This window comes from Haliaeetus albicilla, chromosome 11 (genome assembly GCF_947461875.1).
Source record: "Haliaeetus albicilla chromosome 11, bHalAlb1.1, whole genome shotgun sequence".
NCBI lineage: Eukaryota > Metazoa > Chordata > Aves > Accipitriformes > Accipitridae > Haliaeetus > Haliaeetus albicilla.
In genome coordinates, this window is record NC_091493.1 from 12660967 (window position 1) to 12676858 (window position 15892).

At 38.2% G+C, this 15892-nt stretch overlaps 1 protein-coding gene across 7 annotated transcripts; it reads left to right on the forward strand.

The window, feature by feature from the left end:
• Positions 1-17: 17 nt before the first annotated feature.
• DYDC1 (DPY30 domain containing 1) lies at positions 18-9540 on the forward strand. 7 transcript variants are annotated; one of them, XM_069796165.1, is made up of 7 exons: positions 1355-1505; positions 2432-2584; positions 2683-2805; positions 4523-4603; positions 5543-5635; positions 7241-7299; positions 7480-9540. In XM_069796165.1, exons 2-6 carry the CDS (start codon positions 2438-2440, stop codon positions 7292-7294), a joined length of 498 nt encoding a protein of 165 aa, XP_069652266.1. In that variant the 5' UTR covers positions 1355-1505; positions 2432-2437; the 3' UTR covers positions 7295-7299; positions 7480-9540. The 7 variants fall into 7 exon arrangements, with proteins under 7 accessions (XP_069652262.1, XP_069652264.1, XP_069652261.1 ...); XM_069796161.1 differs by lacking the exon at positions 1355-1505 and adding an exon at positions 18-764 and having other exon boundaries at positions 7241-9540; XM_069796163.1 differs by lacking the exon at positions 1355-1505 and adding an exon at positions 18-479 and having other exon boundaries at positions 7241-9540.
• The last annotated feature ends 6352 nt before the right edge of the window (positions 9541-15892 follow it).

Below are 15892 nucleotides of genomic sequence, written 5' to 3' on the forward strand. Positions count from 1 at the left end.
CAGCCCCGGGGCGAAGGCGGCGGCGGCACCACCCTTGCCCCCCCTGGGGAACGCGTTCGCGGGGCGCCAGCGACATCCTCCGGCCAGAACAGGAACACCCGCTGCCGGCGCGTCCCCTCGCCCTACCGGGTCACCTGCAGGAAGCAGTGCGGCCAGCTTCTCGCCGCTCGAAAGCCGGCTTCGGCGGCCGCCTGCGTCGTTCCTCCCGGGCAGCCTTTCGTTGCTGCTAGGGAAAGACCACGATAACGTTAGTGCAGCTGAGCTGCAGGAGGGATACGGACACCGAATTAACGCCTTCGGCTGCAATCGCTTGCAGGGTTTTTTAATACCCGATTAAGAGTGGCCAGTGAAACAAACAGCTGGCCAAGTCCGAGGCGAACGTCAGTCGAGAACTTTGTCCGCCAGGAGAAAAGACCGCTCTGCTGTAATGCTGGAAGTCTTAACTTCAAGCATAGGAGACCACCGCTTTGTTTGAAAAGGTGCCCTCCACTTGGCCGCGAAATCCGTACTCGGCGTTAGCTCAGGTTCCTTCTGCTAAAATTCCACCGGTATCTTTCTCCCCTAAATTGCTTTCTACCAGTGTGTATGTATTCATGCTCCCACGCGCGCAGACTGATTTAATCTCCAAGTTCGTCAGGAGGGATCTGTACGTTGCCGGTTGGCTGCATCCAGGACTGACTGACGGCGGGTTTTCGGTTTTGTGGACACCCCGTCTGTTACGGGAGGAAACCGTTCACGGAGAGATGCCCTTAAACGCATTTCAAGTGGGTTTGTCCCTAGGAAGACCCCACCGCGACCCCAGGGACCGGTAGCGGCCGCCCCGTTTCGGCTGTATCGCTGCGCCGCCCGCCGGTGCCTCAGCCCGCCGCCGGGGCTCTCGGGGCTCCCGCGACGGAGGCGGCTGCCGGACGCTGCCCCGGGCACCCGCCGCCCGCTCCCCTCGGGACGGCGGCTGGCCCCGCGCGGCTGGCCCCGCCCACCCGGCCCCGCCGCGCCCCGCCCCGCCCCGCCTTTCCTCCAATCGCGTGCCTCCTGCCGGCGACGCGGCGATCGCGGTGCGCCCGCGAGCGGTGTCGCTTAGCAACCCAGCGCGTCGTGGGGCGGCGCGCGCCTCGCCACCGCCTCTCCGCGCAGGGCGCCGTTGCGGCCGCCGCGGCCCCGGAGCGGGCGGAGAGGCAGGCGCCCAGCCGCCGTTGGGCCGGAGGAGGCAGGCGGTCGGTAGCTGGGAGGGTCTGCCGTTCCGGGGCTCCGGGAGCAGCGGGAGCGGGGCCGCTCTCTGGGGGAAGGCGAGCGGGAGGAGCCGAGGGCGGTCGGGTAATTACCTTAGCGACAGCGCGCGGCGCCAGCGGCAGGGGGGACAGCACCGGGTCCTAGTGACAGTCCACGGAGCACCGGGCGAGGCGGGGTGACGCGCCAGGTCCACCAGGAAAGCCGAAGAGCACCACGGGAGCAGGGCTAGGGAACGGGCCCGCCCCGCGCGCCGCTCCGGGCGGGAGGGGGGTGAGGTAAAGGCGCCAGCCTGTGCTTCGGGGGAGTGCGGGGGCGAGAGGACGTGGGTGGAGGCTCCGGGTGAAAACGGTCGGGACAGTTAAGGTCTGACCGGTGCTCTCGGGGCCCGCTACCTCAGGAGCCGGTGCGGACGCGGAGGGTGGGAGAGGTTTTATGCCCGCGGCGTTTCACACAGGGCAGCGTGAAACGCCCTGGCTTCCCTCCCGCCTTGGGGCCGTGCGGCGCAGAGCGGCGCGGCGCCTTCAGGGGCACCCGCTGCTCGACGGGCGCCGTTCCTAGCGAGGGAGCCGCTCCGCTGCCTTCTCCGGGCCAGGGCTGCGCGACGCGGGCTCAGTCCCGCTGACAGCAAGCGAAGGCTCTTCTCAGCATCGCAGAAGTCGCGTTTCAGATGTGTTACGTGTTTGCTGGCGCAGGGCCAGTAAAACCCTGTGTGAGCACGGAGATTTGTGCCTTTCCTGACTGTATAGAGTGAATGCTTCAGGCCCTGGTCTTGTATACGTATCCTAAAGATAGCTTTGTTAGTTCAGACTAAAACCTCTCCTTAATCCTTCACAGAACTACTTCGCTGTTCTTCAGATACCTGTCTAGAAGTTTCCTATGTCCTGTTATGGTCTTTTTGCTATTGTGCTGACCTAGAATTACCAGCATATTTCCAAACAGTTTCTGAATTACACAAGCCTAAACAGTAAGGGGGTGGGGGGTGGGGATTGAGTACTTTTTCTGCAGTGCTTGGTGAAACTGATCTATCGCTGGAGCTTTTAAGAACTAAACCAATATTAAATTTAAATAACTTTCTTCTATTAATTGCCGGGTTAATAAAAAGAGTAATGTCATATTCACTATTTGGTGCCTGAGGCAATGATTCTTAAAAACCCTAATTTAATTCTGACATTGATGGCTAATCTCTGTCTGTTGTCAGTAGATGTGAATGGAATCTCAGTATCTGAAAAGATGCCTGGGAAGTTGCTTGAAAAAGGGACTGGCAGAGGTTGTAGAGCATCGGCCGGCAGATCCAATAGAGTATCTGGCACATTGGATTTACAATTACAGAAGAATCTTAGATGAAGAAAAAAAGGTGGATCCATCTTGGGCAAAAAAATTCATGACAATATAATTGATGCTATTTAATGTTTCTTTATTTTTTTAATTGATTCTGTGTTACCTCCGAAACAGAGAGTGCTGGAGAGAATTGAGCTGGAACAACAACGGGAGGCGGCCCTGGTAGAACTCGAAATGTTAAAAAAAATGAAGGAAGAAGAGCTAATGATTCAGCAGAAACTTGAAGAACAACACCAGGTTAATAATACTTAATTATAGATAGTTATAAATAGTATATGATGCTGTGGCATCTTGTAGCTCTCTGTATACTTCTAATCTCTGTATAATGATTTTGATAGAAGGTAGCATAAAACAAGTATTTTAATCTAATTTTTCTAAATAACTGAAATGATTAGTCAGCCCATGGGAAGAAAAACTTACATACTATGCAGTAAAATGTTATTAAAAAAATGAAGGAGCTTAAGGTAAAAAGCAACCAATTTAAGACTTACCTGAGAAGTAACTTAAAATAAGTAGACTATCGTCTGTAGTTAATAATGAACAAGAGCTGGTGCAAATAAAGCTAGAAATCATTGCAAAAATTTTTGACAGGCCTGCTAAGAGGCCTGGGAGTAATAACCAATCATTGTCTGAAGCTACTTCCATGTAATATCAGTAATGCAAAAAAAGGTAATGAGAATGTAAACACAATTATAGAGTCCTGAAAATGGTTGATCATCAATGAATGAAGACTGCGTATGTAAGCAGTATGTATAGTGTGATCCAATGAGGTCCCTTTTCCTTTCCTTTGCTACCGGAGTATTCTGTTGGTATATGAAGCAATTTGAGTCCTATGCTATATGGACTTTGAATATGAGAAATAATCCTTTATAAAGGATTCATATGAATTTGACCACACATGTAACAGCCTCAGTGTTGCTGTGATAATGTTGACTTTATCTGACTGGATGTTTTTTACATGGCTGACTTTCACGACATTAAAATCAAGAGTAATTTTAAATCTGTGCTGATCTTGTTAAGCCCAGTTCTAGTGCAAGGTGCATTCATTCTATTTCACTTGCACTTTTTAAATTTGGACTTCACAAATTTGCAGACCAAAAGTTATGTGCTTAAGGATTTCATGAGTCATATAAAATAGGAAATGGAAACAAGAATATGAGATAATTCACAGAGAATTAAATAAGTTATTTCATGTAAACTGCAGGAAAGATGTTGAACAATACATTAGACACATTTTTTTAACCTAACTCACAATTTTGGCTATAGTCACATACTCAGGCATGGTTTGATTATATGTACCAAAAATGAATGTGAAAACTAGTTACTACAATATGACCATATTTATAGCAACTGCTCACAAAACGCTACAGCAAACAGTATTCTCTAGGCCTTAGTGCTGTTGAATGTGAAGAGTTTGATTATGCCATTTCTGAAGTTTTGATGCAATAGGACTTGGCTCACAAAGAAGAAACACTTTGTATTAGATATTTTCGATTGGAAATATTAAAGGTTGCTGATGAAGATGATAATAATGTTAATGACATTGCTTGCCAACCTTTTCTATAAGTTTGATTCTATATGGATTCAGCTGTCTGTGCTAGATACTATACGACGTATCAAAGATCTTAATCCAAAGTATAGGAGATAATGAATATAGACTGATAAAGAGCATGCGGAAGGAGACAGTATCTTAAGTGTGTACACTAACTTCAGTTGTCTATTTCTTTCCTCTTGGCAGTAAAGCCTTTCTATCCATGTGTGTCTAAAACGTATGAAAATGTTGAGCTAGGTAATACTGAAAGGGCTTTATGTTATTAACATTGCAGTTATGTTTTCTGCTTCCTTTTTTATTTTATTTAAGATTGCAATCGTGAAATACATTGTAAGCAATGGGGTAGGGAAGATGAATGTGTTTTTTTTCCTTCTTATTTGTCCTTTCTTAAACTGTCTGCAGGGTCAGCTGGAACAAGAGCGTGAGGAGTTGAAACTGCAGAATGAAGAAGATGAAACGCTGTTGCAGAGGAAAGATCAAGAGGTTTAAGCCAAAGCTTAGTCAGTGGTTTGGAAGTACTGTTAATCAGCTGTCTTTGCCAGGTGGAGGCACTAAATACGAAACACAAGGCAGAAGCCCATGGGTGTTGAACTAACACATAATAAAAAAAAAAAAGTTAAAATGGGGGAAGAATGTCTAACACCTTGCTTCCAGTCTGGGTTTTATACTTGAGTTTTGGTCTGTTCTATTAGATTTATTTAGTTTATATTCAGAACAGAGCATAAATTTATTGTAAAATTTAGCCTAAGGTCAGCTTAGTTGATGCTTTCCCCTACCTTGATGGTATTTATGAGAAAGTATTATAACTTAAGCATGTCTAATTTAAGTGTCTAGGCAGTAATGCTTTACAGTGTGCCAGCACAAAGTCCATTTGCTGTGCCTGGAAAAGGAACTGTGGATTGGAATTGGGATGCCTCTTGATTGTGAGATCTTCCTGGTGCATAGGAATTTATACTAACAGAAGAGTGCATATACAGATGTCCATGTAAATGTATGGTCTTTTAATGCTATTTCAGTAAAAACATACACTGATAATTGGCATGCTTATCTCAATAAAGCTTTTAAATGTGAATATCTCTTACATTTACATGGAGCACATCATATTTTAGAGAAATGTACATTTTTAGAGCACTGTTAAAATACTAACAGAACATAATTGTAGAAAGATGACAGTATTGAAGTGACAGAAAAAATTAATATATAGAAATTTAAACCAAAATTATTTTAAAAAAACTGATAAATATAGTCTTAACAAGCATACAAAGACCATACTCTCATACTAACATGTTTGTGTAGCATGCATCTAAAGTACCTCTTTATATTAATACATAATGTCATTTTAACATGTCTGAAATATTCTCTGTAGATAATTATTCATGACATGGAATACTTTTAATTGAAAACTGGTTTTCATTACCATAGGAAAATGAAAAGACGATAGCTGAACTTACAGATAGACTTGGAGCACCTAATTTGACCAGAGTTGAGGAGCTAGATGAGAATGGACAGTTTGAGGTAAGTGTTTAGAAAGAACAGGGAGATTATAAATGATTGATTCTTACAGATTTGCTTTTCTGCACTGACATATCAAAGGTTAAAACTGTTGCAGTTAAGACTGTGCTGGTTCTTTCCTATGGTTTTAAAGGATGGTATTTTGGCCACAACTTCCAAACTGCCCATAGCCTGTTCTCTGGTACAAGTTAAGCCATTCTAAAACACCATGTGGTGTTGGCTGACTAAATCTTCAAGATTTTAAAATGCCCTTTTGTATTCAGGTGCATTACAAATGAAAATATGAATATTCTTAGAGAGGAGGTAGCCGTCCTTTGCCATGTGAATGGATAGTCATGTACAACATGTACTAAATCACAAAAGATTACTCACTTTTGAGTGATTGAAGGAATTTATATTTTTCTGGTTGGTATGAAGTATATTTTCTGTGCAGAAGAATGTACTCTTGTGCAGAGATATCTGAGCAAACATTTAACATATAACACCAGATACTAAGGACATACAGCGCTCACTAAAGCTAGGGCCTGCTGAGAATCGGGTTATCTGAGCCCTGTGCCAAGATGAATGTACTGCTTTCAGTACTACAACTATGGCTCTATGCTGTGATCCTCAGCTATCTTCTATGCCAGCTTTTTTTTTTTTTTTTTTTTTTTTTTTAAATTATTATTCCTTTTATACTTGACAGTCCAGGGAAATGAGAGAACATGAATCAGCCTTCATTTATTGTAAGGCATAGCAGTACGTTTAACAGATGATGCCAACTCCTGTGAAATCAGCTTTATGAGTGTTCACTGGTCATAAAGATATTGGTATGGTCCGACTTTTTCCAGTTAGAGTATTCAAAGTGGTATGACTTGAGATTTTGATATACTAGTTTTAGTACATCATTATCAGAACCCTTTTGCCTTTATTAGCCTTATTAATATGCTTTATGCTTAAGGTTACTTTAATAACAGCCTGTTTTATAGGTATTCTTTAAATACATTTATGAACTTAATTATGACTGTACTTAGGGTCAGGTTTTCACAGGTGTTTTTTTACCAGGGTAAATCAGATGAGTTCTCAAAATCTCCTATAGCCCCAATTTTTACAATTTTCTGATAATTACATATTAAAAAGTATTCTTGAGGCTTCAGGCCTATTTTATGTGTTCTTAAATAAGTGAATTGCAAAACCTGAAGTGAACATGAGTAGTAAACTTACCTCCTGCTTCTTGTATGTGCCAGCTTCCAAGTTTCCATGCCTAAAGTCATTTAAAGTTGGATTACATTGCCCTTTGGTGATGTTATTTCAGGTTTTATGGTGATGTTTGTTGAATTAAACCACAAATTAAGAACAGGTCAATAAAATTAAAATATATAGACTTGTACTATTGAAACTATACTGCTCTCAGTATCATAGTACTTTATCCAGACTTGCTGGATTTTATAATAAAAGTCTGGTGATAAACTTCATCATATTTCACTGAATGGAAGAATACATAATTATATTGATGAATACCGACTTGTCTTTCACTGAGTTTTTTCTTTTTCTTTTCTCCTCTTTTTTACTTTTTGCAAAGTTCAGTTAATGCTGGCAACTGATAGAATGTATTTTTTGTTTTTTTAGAGTATAACAGATCTCATGGCAGAAGCAGAACAAGAAAGTTCCCAACTGATCTGAAAGCAGTAAATATATTTTCTACTCATTACTTGCTGATCCTGAAGTGTAATATCTTAATTTATGTATTTTATATATAGAACTGATTTACATACCTTTTGTTTCAGTTTCTATGCTTTCTGAGTGTTTGTATGAAGTCTGTTAATTCTGGCATGTGATGCTTCCTTTTTGTTCTTAAACCATTGTAGCTAGCACAGCTGACTCAGAGGAAGAAAACTGCAACTGAAATGAAAGCAGTAAATATATTTTCCACTTATTGTCCATTGATTCTTGACATGTAACCGTAATAATTATAGATATAATTAATGTGTCAAGATTATTTTGGAGTACAGGCTACAATATGATAATTTTAATCAATATTAAAAGAATAAAAGATTATTGAAAAAGGATTTTCCAAGAATTTGAATGATTTCTGATAGAGGCAATGATCTACAGATTAGAAGGTGTGGAGAGAGTTCTGCACATCAAACTAGATGCAAAAATCAAATCAGAAGATTTTCCAATTTATCTGGAAGAGAGAAATTGAACTCTGTGTGACTGCGTAGACAGATGTACTGAAAGATCTTGTCTGTCTTGGAAATCATGAGGTGCTTTCTGTAACACTAGGTGTTTGCTCTAGGCTTTATAATAACCTTTTCTGGTTATTGTGTGATATTAGGTGAGCTGCAAGTGTCTGCTTTAGAGTTTTAATTAGTCAAGTCTTAAAATAATCTTTTCTGCTTTTGCCTTGAATTTGGAAATCAGTAAATTACATCTGTGTTGTCTTCACTAACTACCATTGTAAGTTCTCAAAGCTTCACTTCTAATAAAAATTGGAGGGACATTTAGCTTGATCCATATTTAACTATAAAAATAAGTTTTATAATTCTTAAAGACTGCATTAATTTTTATAAGAACAGATTTCTGTCATCACTGATACCTTGGTACAGGTTGTCAAGAATGTTCCATGTCTGTTCATTATAAATAGAAAAGACACCAGCATTAAGAAATCCTACACTTCTTGGCTAAAAGAGGCCTTTGCATCTCAGTGTCTTCCAATAATACAGGTTAGTTGGACAATTAACACTTAGTCATTGCCAATATTGTGCAATGGAAATACTCTTCATTAGAAATTCAGTGCATAGTTAGTGCATTCACTGCATTCTTCAGTTTTGGGATAAAAGAGATTTTTGGGATAATTTCACTTTAATATGTTTATATTACAGTTAGCTTTAAGGGTTTTGCTATCTTTGGCAAACTTAAAAATATCTACATACCCAACAGGCAAAGGTCAATCATGTAATAAATATTTTTATGCTCTAACTTGTTCTGTTCATGTAGGTCATACTAGGCATAATCCTACCAATTTTTAAAAAGGTGAGCACTTTTGATTTCTAGTATAGTAATATATTATTTTTCCCTTAAAAATAATAAAGTACATTTATTAAAAAAGTCCTGTTGCCCTCTTTATTGCCACATTGCTTTTTAGACATTGTTAATTGGTGTGTCTTATACGAACATCCTTAAAATCAAAAGAGAAAAATGTCACTTTCTAGGTATAAATACTTAGAAATGTTTGTGTAACTTTTTAAGTAATGAAAAATGGAACTACTTTTGTGACTAGGTGGTCAGGATTTGCTATCTACATTTATTCTGCATTGGTATAGGTTTGCAATTTCCATGACAGTCAAGAAACTTTTCTGTGGAATAAATATACCCTTATGGTTGATATTCCAGTAAACCGATTTTGTCACAGTTTATGATTATATTTATTAGTAACCATTAAAACAGTGTCATTTTAAGGCTGCATTTTAAGGTACTACAGTTCTAGTTACACCTATTAACACTATATGCACAGCAGCTTCTTGTGACAATCTCAAAGGGATTGAGTGACGGGATAAATAGATGGAGTTTCCCTTTTGAGCCAGTATGTATAACTGGATCTTGTTATTTAGATTAAAATTTTCAAAAATTGATAAGTAACTTATGTCCACTTACATTTTACATGATTGGACAATCATGTTGACTATGAAAATTTCAGCCTTCATACAGCCTTCATATTTAATTAGAAAATATGTTCAAGTAATAAGGCAGTATTTTAAAACATGCTAGTAGATAATTCTAATTACTACTTCCAACATGTGGCTTTTATTTTCTATCTTTTTGTAACATTTGTATCTTTCTTTGATTTTGTTATATGTGTGTCCACTAGAGTGCATCCTAAATAAACACACTGGGGCTCTGTCAGTTACAACCCATGAAAACTACAACTTTTGTTTGTCGTTTTGTTTCAGCTTATTTTTTAACTGTGACTTTTTCTTTGTGATCCTGCAGTTCGTATTCCCCATTCTCTTTCTAGATAGGAATTGAATTTTTGGATGGAAACTGCTATCAGAAAATTGGTTAGCAAGGGTCAAAATAAAATGGTAGATTCCAATTTACCTATTCCTTTGCTGTTACATTATGTACAGAAGACATAAGTTGTTCAAATGTTATTTATAGGAATTCCCATTGGTTTGGGATTTGATGTGCATAGACCTGGTGCATTGATCACCTTCTCAGCTTTATAGGAATTCTTATGTTAGATATGGGACCAGAGGGTAAACAATTCTTGGCTCAGTGCTTTCTTAAGGTGCAAAGCAGTCTGTAGGTAACTTGGAAATGTAGTTCACAACAGAGATGACTTCTGCTTGGGTGTCTATACCTGGAGGGAAATTAAGGCAGCTTAAAATCATCTTTGGCTTCTCCTCCTGAACTTTAACCTTATTTGGAGTATAGCAAGCTAGAGCCTAGAACAGGAAGAGAATAGAGGAGAAGATACTATTTTATTGTTACTGCATGTGATGTGATTTCAGAAGTGTTAATGCAATTTAACCTCTGCATAAAATCTGAAGTCACATATTGAAAAAAAAAATGCAATTACCTAATGTAACTTCAGCTACAGCTTAGACTCCCTTTGAATACACTTTTGTGGAATGAAGAAGGTGGAATTCAGAGGCAGATGATGGAAAATGTTGCTGAAAATAAGGTGCTACATACTGACAGAAGATTTATGAAATTGTCATTTTTCCTTTCTTCAGAATAGGATCAGACTTATTTAGGCTGCTATCAGACCCCATGTACAGATCCTCCAAAGAACGTGCTGATAGTAATGTGCCCATTCACAGCTGTTCTCATTCCAGCAATACTGAAGCAGAAGGATGAAAACAGATATGAAGCCCAGAATAGGACAAAATTAATCAGATTAGCTATCAGTCTGCTCACAAAGATGGAAACTCAGCTCTGCAATGGGAGAAGCTTTTCTCCTAGAAGGAGAAATACATGTTGCAGCAAGCATGTTTCAATGTTATCTTTTAACAGAATAGGCTTTATTAAGTCTGCAGTCCCTTTCTTATGATGGATGATTTTTCCTTCAAAGTCTAAAGGAACTAACATCTTTTTGTAAGCAAAAGCTTTATACAGTAATTTGCTAATGGTAATGAGCGTTATATGAATTAGTGTGGATTAAATGTAAAATTGAATATCTCTGAACTTTGCTAATACCGTTTACTCATATTTGAAGTCAGCTATTAATTGCTGTACTTCTGTGAAGTTTTTTCTGTACTTAGGTTAGATAAGAACAGTGTTGTCTATTGACTAAAGCTAGAAAAGAGAGTCTAAACCTGTTATTTGCTGGTAAGGACTTATTTACTTTTAAAATTATCTTACCAGTACACTTGTTTGATGTTTTTTTACTTCTGTTTGTTTTCTGGCATTGCCTTTATAAACCTTCATGCAGTCTTTGTGCTTTATACTTGTATATTTGTTTCAATTCATATGATGGAAGAAGCTGTACTATTATAAACATTTATATAGGTATTATTGAGCTAACAGTAGTGGAAGAAAGGCAAGGTAGAGGAATGTGCATTTAAGCAAGCTGTCACAGTGTAGAAAACTTTTCAAAAAGAAGCAGAAGACTGATTCACAGAATTTGAGAGCTCTCAGATGTATATCCCACTTAAATGCTGTGGGTCTTCCCTGTTAACCTGCACCTCATAGAATTATTATCATAAACCAAAATCACTGTTTAACTTAGAGATCAGAATTGTTGTCATTTATACTACTATATTTTATTTGAAATAAGTTATTCTAAATGATGCTACGTCATAAAAAAATTACATTCACTTGGGCCTGTGTGGAGATGCTGAGTGCTTCCATTTTATCTTTAGTTGTAGGGCACCCAAAATCAATGGCCATTTTGAAAAAAATTGAGATGACCAGTTCCTTAGTTAGTATTTTGACTATATCAACATGAGTTAATTGAGGGGGAGGCAAAAAAAAGAAAAAAGTGCTTATGTTAAACCATTTTATTATTAATACTAAGCATGTTTGTATTATCACCTGAAAGTAAATCCAGAGGCAAATGGTCAAGTAATGTAGTAAGTAGAGACAGTTGCCTTTTGCTTCTTGGTTAATCTTAGCTGAGTTGTTATCTATTACAAAGGATGGATTGATGTCTCTGTACTGACACGGAAATATAAACTTCACTAAAAATCAAAACTCTTCCCCATTTTGCATCTGGCATAATTTAAAATTTCAATGTACTCTAAATGATGATGTGAAGCTTGGGTTTGATCTAGAAAAAAACCCACTGATATTTAGGAATATCACACCAAAGTTATCTGAATAATCTTACTCTCTCTAAGGAGTATTTAGAATCTTTTAACAAACTCTCCAAGGAGATTTTGCCACTTTCTGCATGTAGTTATTCATGGATCTCAACAGAAGTTGCTATTACAAAAGATTCCCCCCCCCCCCCCCATAATCTTGGGAAAGTAAGTGTGAAAAATATGTTATTTTTAGTTTGATGCAAGAACCCATTGGTGTTTGAGTTCAGCAAATTCTTTTCTGGACAAAATAAATTATTTTACTCAGTGGTTTCTCTATAATTTAGATGTAGTCTAGCAGTTTCCAGATAAAGAAATTAGCTTTTCCTGGGGGAGGAGGAGAAAGTATCTTGGTCAGTCTGTTTTTCTTAATGAACTGAACCATATTTTCAGCTCTATAATAGAGCTGATTGTTGTTGTTTTGTTTCCAAAAAAATTTGAAGCAAAAAATTTTTTGGTGCACTGAGGAAGTAGTCTTCCAAGGATCTCAATTTTGTTCTCATTGAAGTTGCTGAAAACTCTGTGGTTGAAACTTTAAGAGGATTGAGTTCTCTACTAGCATGAGCATTAGTTCTACCTCTGAGAAGCTGTCTCCTATTTATTAAACTTTTAATATACTTAATATTAAAACATGAGAGAATTGATTGACTGAAGCTACATGTAGGGAAAGATACTGCAGAAATAAAAAGAGATTAATTGTGAAGAGAGTGGGAGAGAGGAAGCATTCAGATAGTAAATCATTCCCATTGCAGCAAAGGGGCACTGCAGCTCCCCTTTGCTCAGTTTCAAGTCACATTCCTGGGAGTGTGTTGGGCTTCTCCAATCATTCTGCTTCATTTCTACTCCACCTCCTAAATGTACTTTCTTCCAGAAATGACTGGCTGCATGCAGACACACCTGTATTTGGTTCATTATTATCTTAAGCAATTGCGGTTTTGCCACTGATGTGTTTCGTAGATAAGTTTAAAAAATGCTATTTATTTAGCCGATAATTGTAACCCTGGAAACAGGATCTGTTGTTTGTTTCATTGTAAACCTAGCTGCACTGAAAAGTTACCCTTAGGCACTGACAGCTGAAAATTTTGGGGGCTGGGACTGCTGTGAAGTTCTGAGACAGCTGTTCTTCAACATTTTTTCAGTGGCCATATGTATCTAACTGGAGCCTATAGAAAAAATGCATCACTATTTTGTTTCTCACTTGGGCTTTAGTTAAGGGTTATTGTATTTGCTTGTATTTTAAAACTACTTAGGTTTCTTGGCAAGAACTATAATCAGTCATCCCTCTGAAACATGAATTATTCTCTTATCTCAATAGATCATGTTTTTATAGACACTGATCTCTTAATATCTTTAGGATAAATGTTTTCACCACTGCTCAGATGTAGGCCACTGTTAACTCGAACACATATTTCCCTTACCCTTCTTATATGACTTCTCTAGGTTTGGGGTTTTTTTGAACTATCACTTGGAAACTCAGCATAGTTACATGATGTATGAATCTATCTTAGAATTTGCCCAAGCTTTGCTTGGCACAAAAAGAACCCCAGAAGAATACAGACAGACCTATATATTTCTATGTATTTGGCCTGACTCTTGACATAGAGTACTGTAGAGGCAGGTTTCCTTTCTTTGTCTGCAGTTTCTTCAAATGTCTCTCCAACACCTACAACTGTCTCACTATTCTGTGACTACAAGAAAGTTGCTACTTGTATGTGTGGTAAGCTCATGCAGCTGGGAGCAATACACCAATATTCGTTTTCACACTTCTTTAAATCAAAGGACCGTCTAACCTTTAAAAAAAGTTCCATTGACTATTCTGGATTTTGCTTTGTTTGGCAGGATAAGTAAATTCCTAGTATTAAGTAAAATAAAATTTTATTGCTTACAGTATTTCAATGTTATAAGCACTGTAAAAATGAAATCTGCAGCTTCGAGTAGGTTCGGATATTTGTGAATTCAAAGCCTGGAAATGAATTCTCTTATTTCTGTTTTTAAACTTTGATAATCCTGCATGTGACTTTTTAAAAATTGCTTTTTAAAAGGATATTACTTGCATTTCACTCTCATGATAAGCATTCTGTTGGAAAAACAATGGCACAGATAACAAGACTCAGTTGTGCACTTAGCCCAGTATATATGAAAGTTTATAACAATAATTGTAACAAGCTCCACAATACAATCTTGAAAGTTTAGAGCCTAATTATTCTAAGCACCTTCATCTATCTGATTTCAAGGTATTGTCATGATGAGGTGCTTTCAAGCATTCTGTGATGTCAAAATACTTCTTTAGAGATGGAGAAAGTAATGGAAAAAATTCTTTATGCTATAGAAAAAGTATGTGGACAAATATATATATATCTATGCATATGAAAAATTGTTTGCAGAGACCTCTTACCCTTATTGTTTCTTTCTAGATGGTTATGAATCAATTATTAGCATAATAATTTTAATAACTTTTGGAAAACAAAGCCAAAAGAAAGATGGCAGGGGGAGGGGGCGTAGTGATATCCTGCACTGCACAGCTTGTGAATTTTTGCTGACATTCCCCAGAGTTTCCTCTGAACACAAAGTTTCAAAACTAATTTAAAAAATTGCAAGGCAACATTTCTGTAATGCTATTAAAAATGTCAGTAGCACACAGTAATAGATGTTGGACTCTTATGTGCCTTGTCTTAAGAAACCAAATTTATTTATTTACAAATCTGGAAAAAATCCTGATACTTTTAGTTTATTTCAGGGTAAAGAACTTGGAAAACAAAAATTAGTATCATAATGAAACTGTGAGATTGCAACTATGTCTATAAGCCTGAAGATCTTTTGGTGAGATTGAAATTTTCCATTCCATATTCCATCTATGAATAGGAATCTGTAGAAATATTTGTGTGTTCTGGTTACTGTATGCATTTTTGTCCAGTACCATTTATATACTTGTGTTGGTTGATGCTACATACCCTTCATCCATTATCTAACGTCCCCTGTTTAGACAGATATCTAAGAATATTTTTGGCTGTGTTTCGTTTCAGACTTGTTTATCTGAAACTGCTAAATGACAAGTTGCAGTGAAATCTTTCAGACATAGATGAAAGATAATGATGTTTGCTGTTTGCTAATATATTTGCCCAGGTGAAGTATATGGAATTGCTACTTGAATGGCAACCTTCCCTGGCTGAACCAACTGTGGTAACAAGGTCAGGTTGGGGGATTTCTGAAAGATGTGACCAATCAGATTATTTGGTTAGCAGTTTCCTGCAGACCTCAGAGCACCACTAGTGTATTTGAGCTCTGTAACAATGATGGTTGGAGCATTTCTGAAAAGGCTGTGAATAACCCAGGGATAGTAATCAGGACTAAAAAAGTTGCGGGATGTGTTTTATCTTTTTCTCCAGATAGCCATACAAGCATAATTCCAGAGCTCACAGCATTGTGCAGTCGTTTTCAGTCATGCAAAATGAATGTAAAATTCTACTATGCATTATTTATTAGATTAGTAAATGTTCAAGGATGTAAGTATTTTCATTGTAAGCATAAAAGATGTACATCTGTAAATATTGGTTATTGTTTCACATACGCTGTGCATATAGGGTAGACTTATGAACGTTTTTGATCACTAAATGTTTCAGAAAAGTAATTGCAGTCCTATACCGCAGGAAAGAAAAGTCTTTTCTGGCATTATATATCTAGAAAAAGTCAAAAGTGTCTGAATTTAACCTAATGTTCCTTGTCAGGAAGCCAGAATTTACGAATTCCACAACTGTTCTTGCAGATAGGTTCCTGAAACCTGACTTCATGTACTAGAGTCAATATTTGTTTCAAAGTCCAAAGACCACCTGTACTGTAAACATCTATGAAACACTGCAGCAAAAACTCTTAGGTAATGGATGTTTAAATGCATCAGTCTGTTTCCTAAGGTACTGAGGAAATCCTAATGGTTTACATATATACACTAATAATGTCACAAGACGTGAAAGCAGATCAT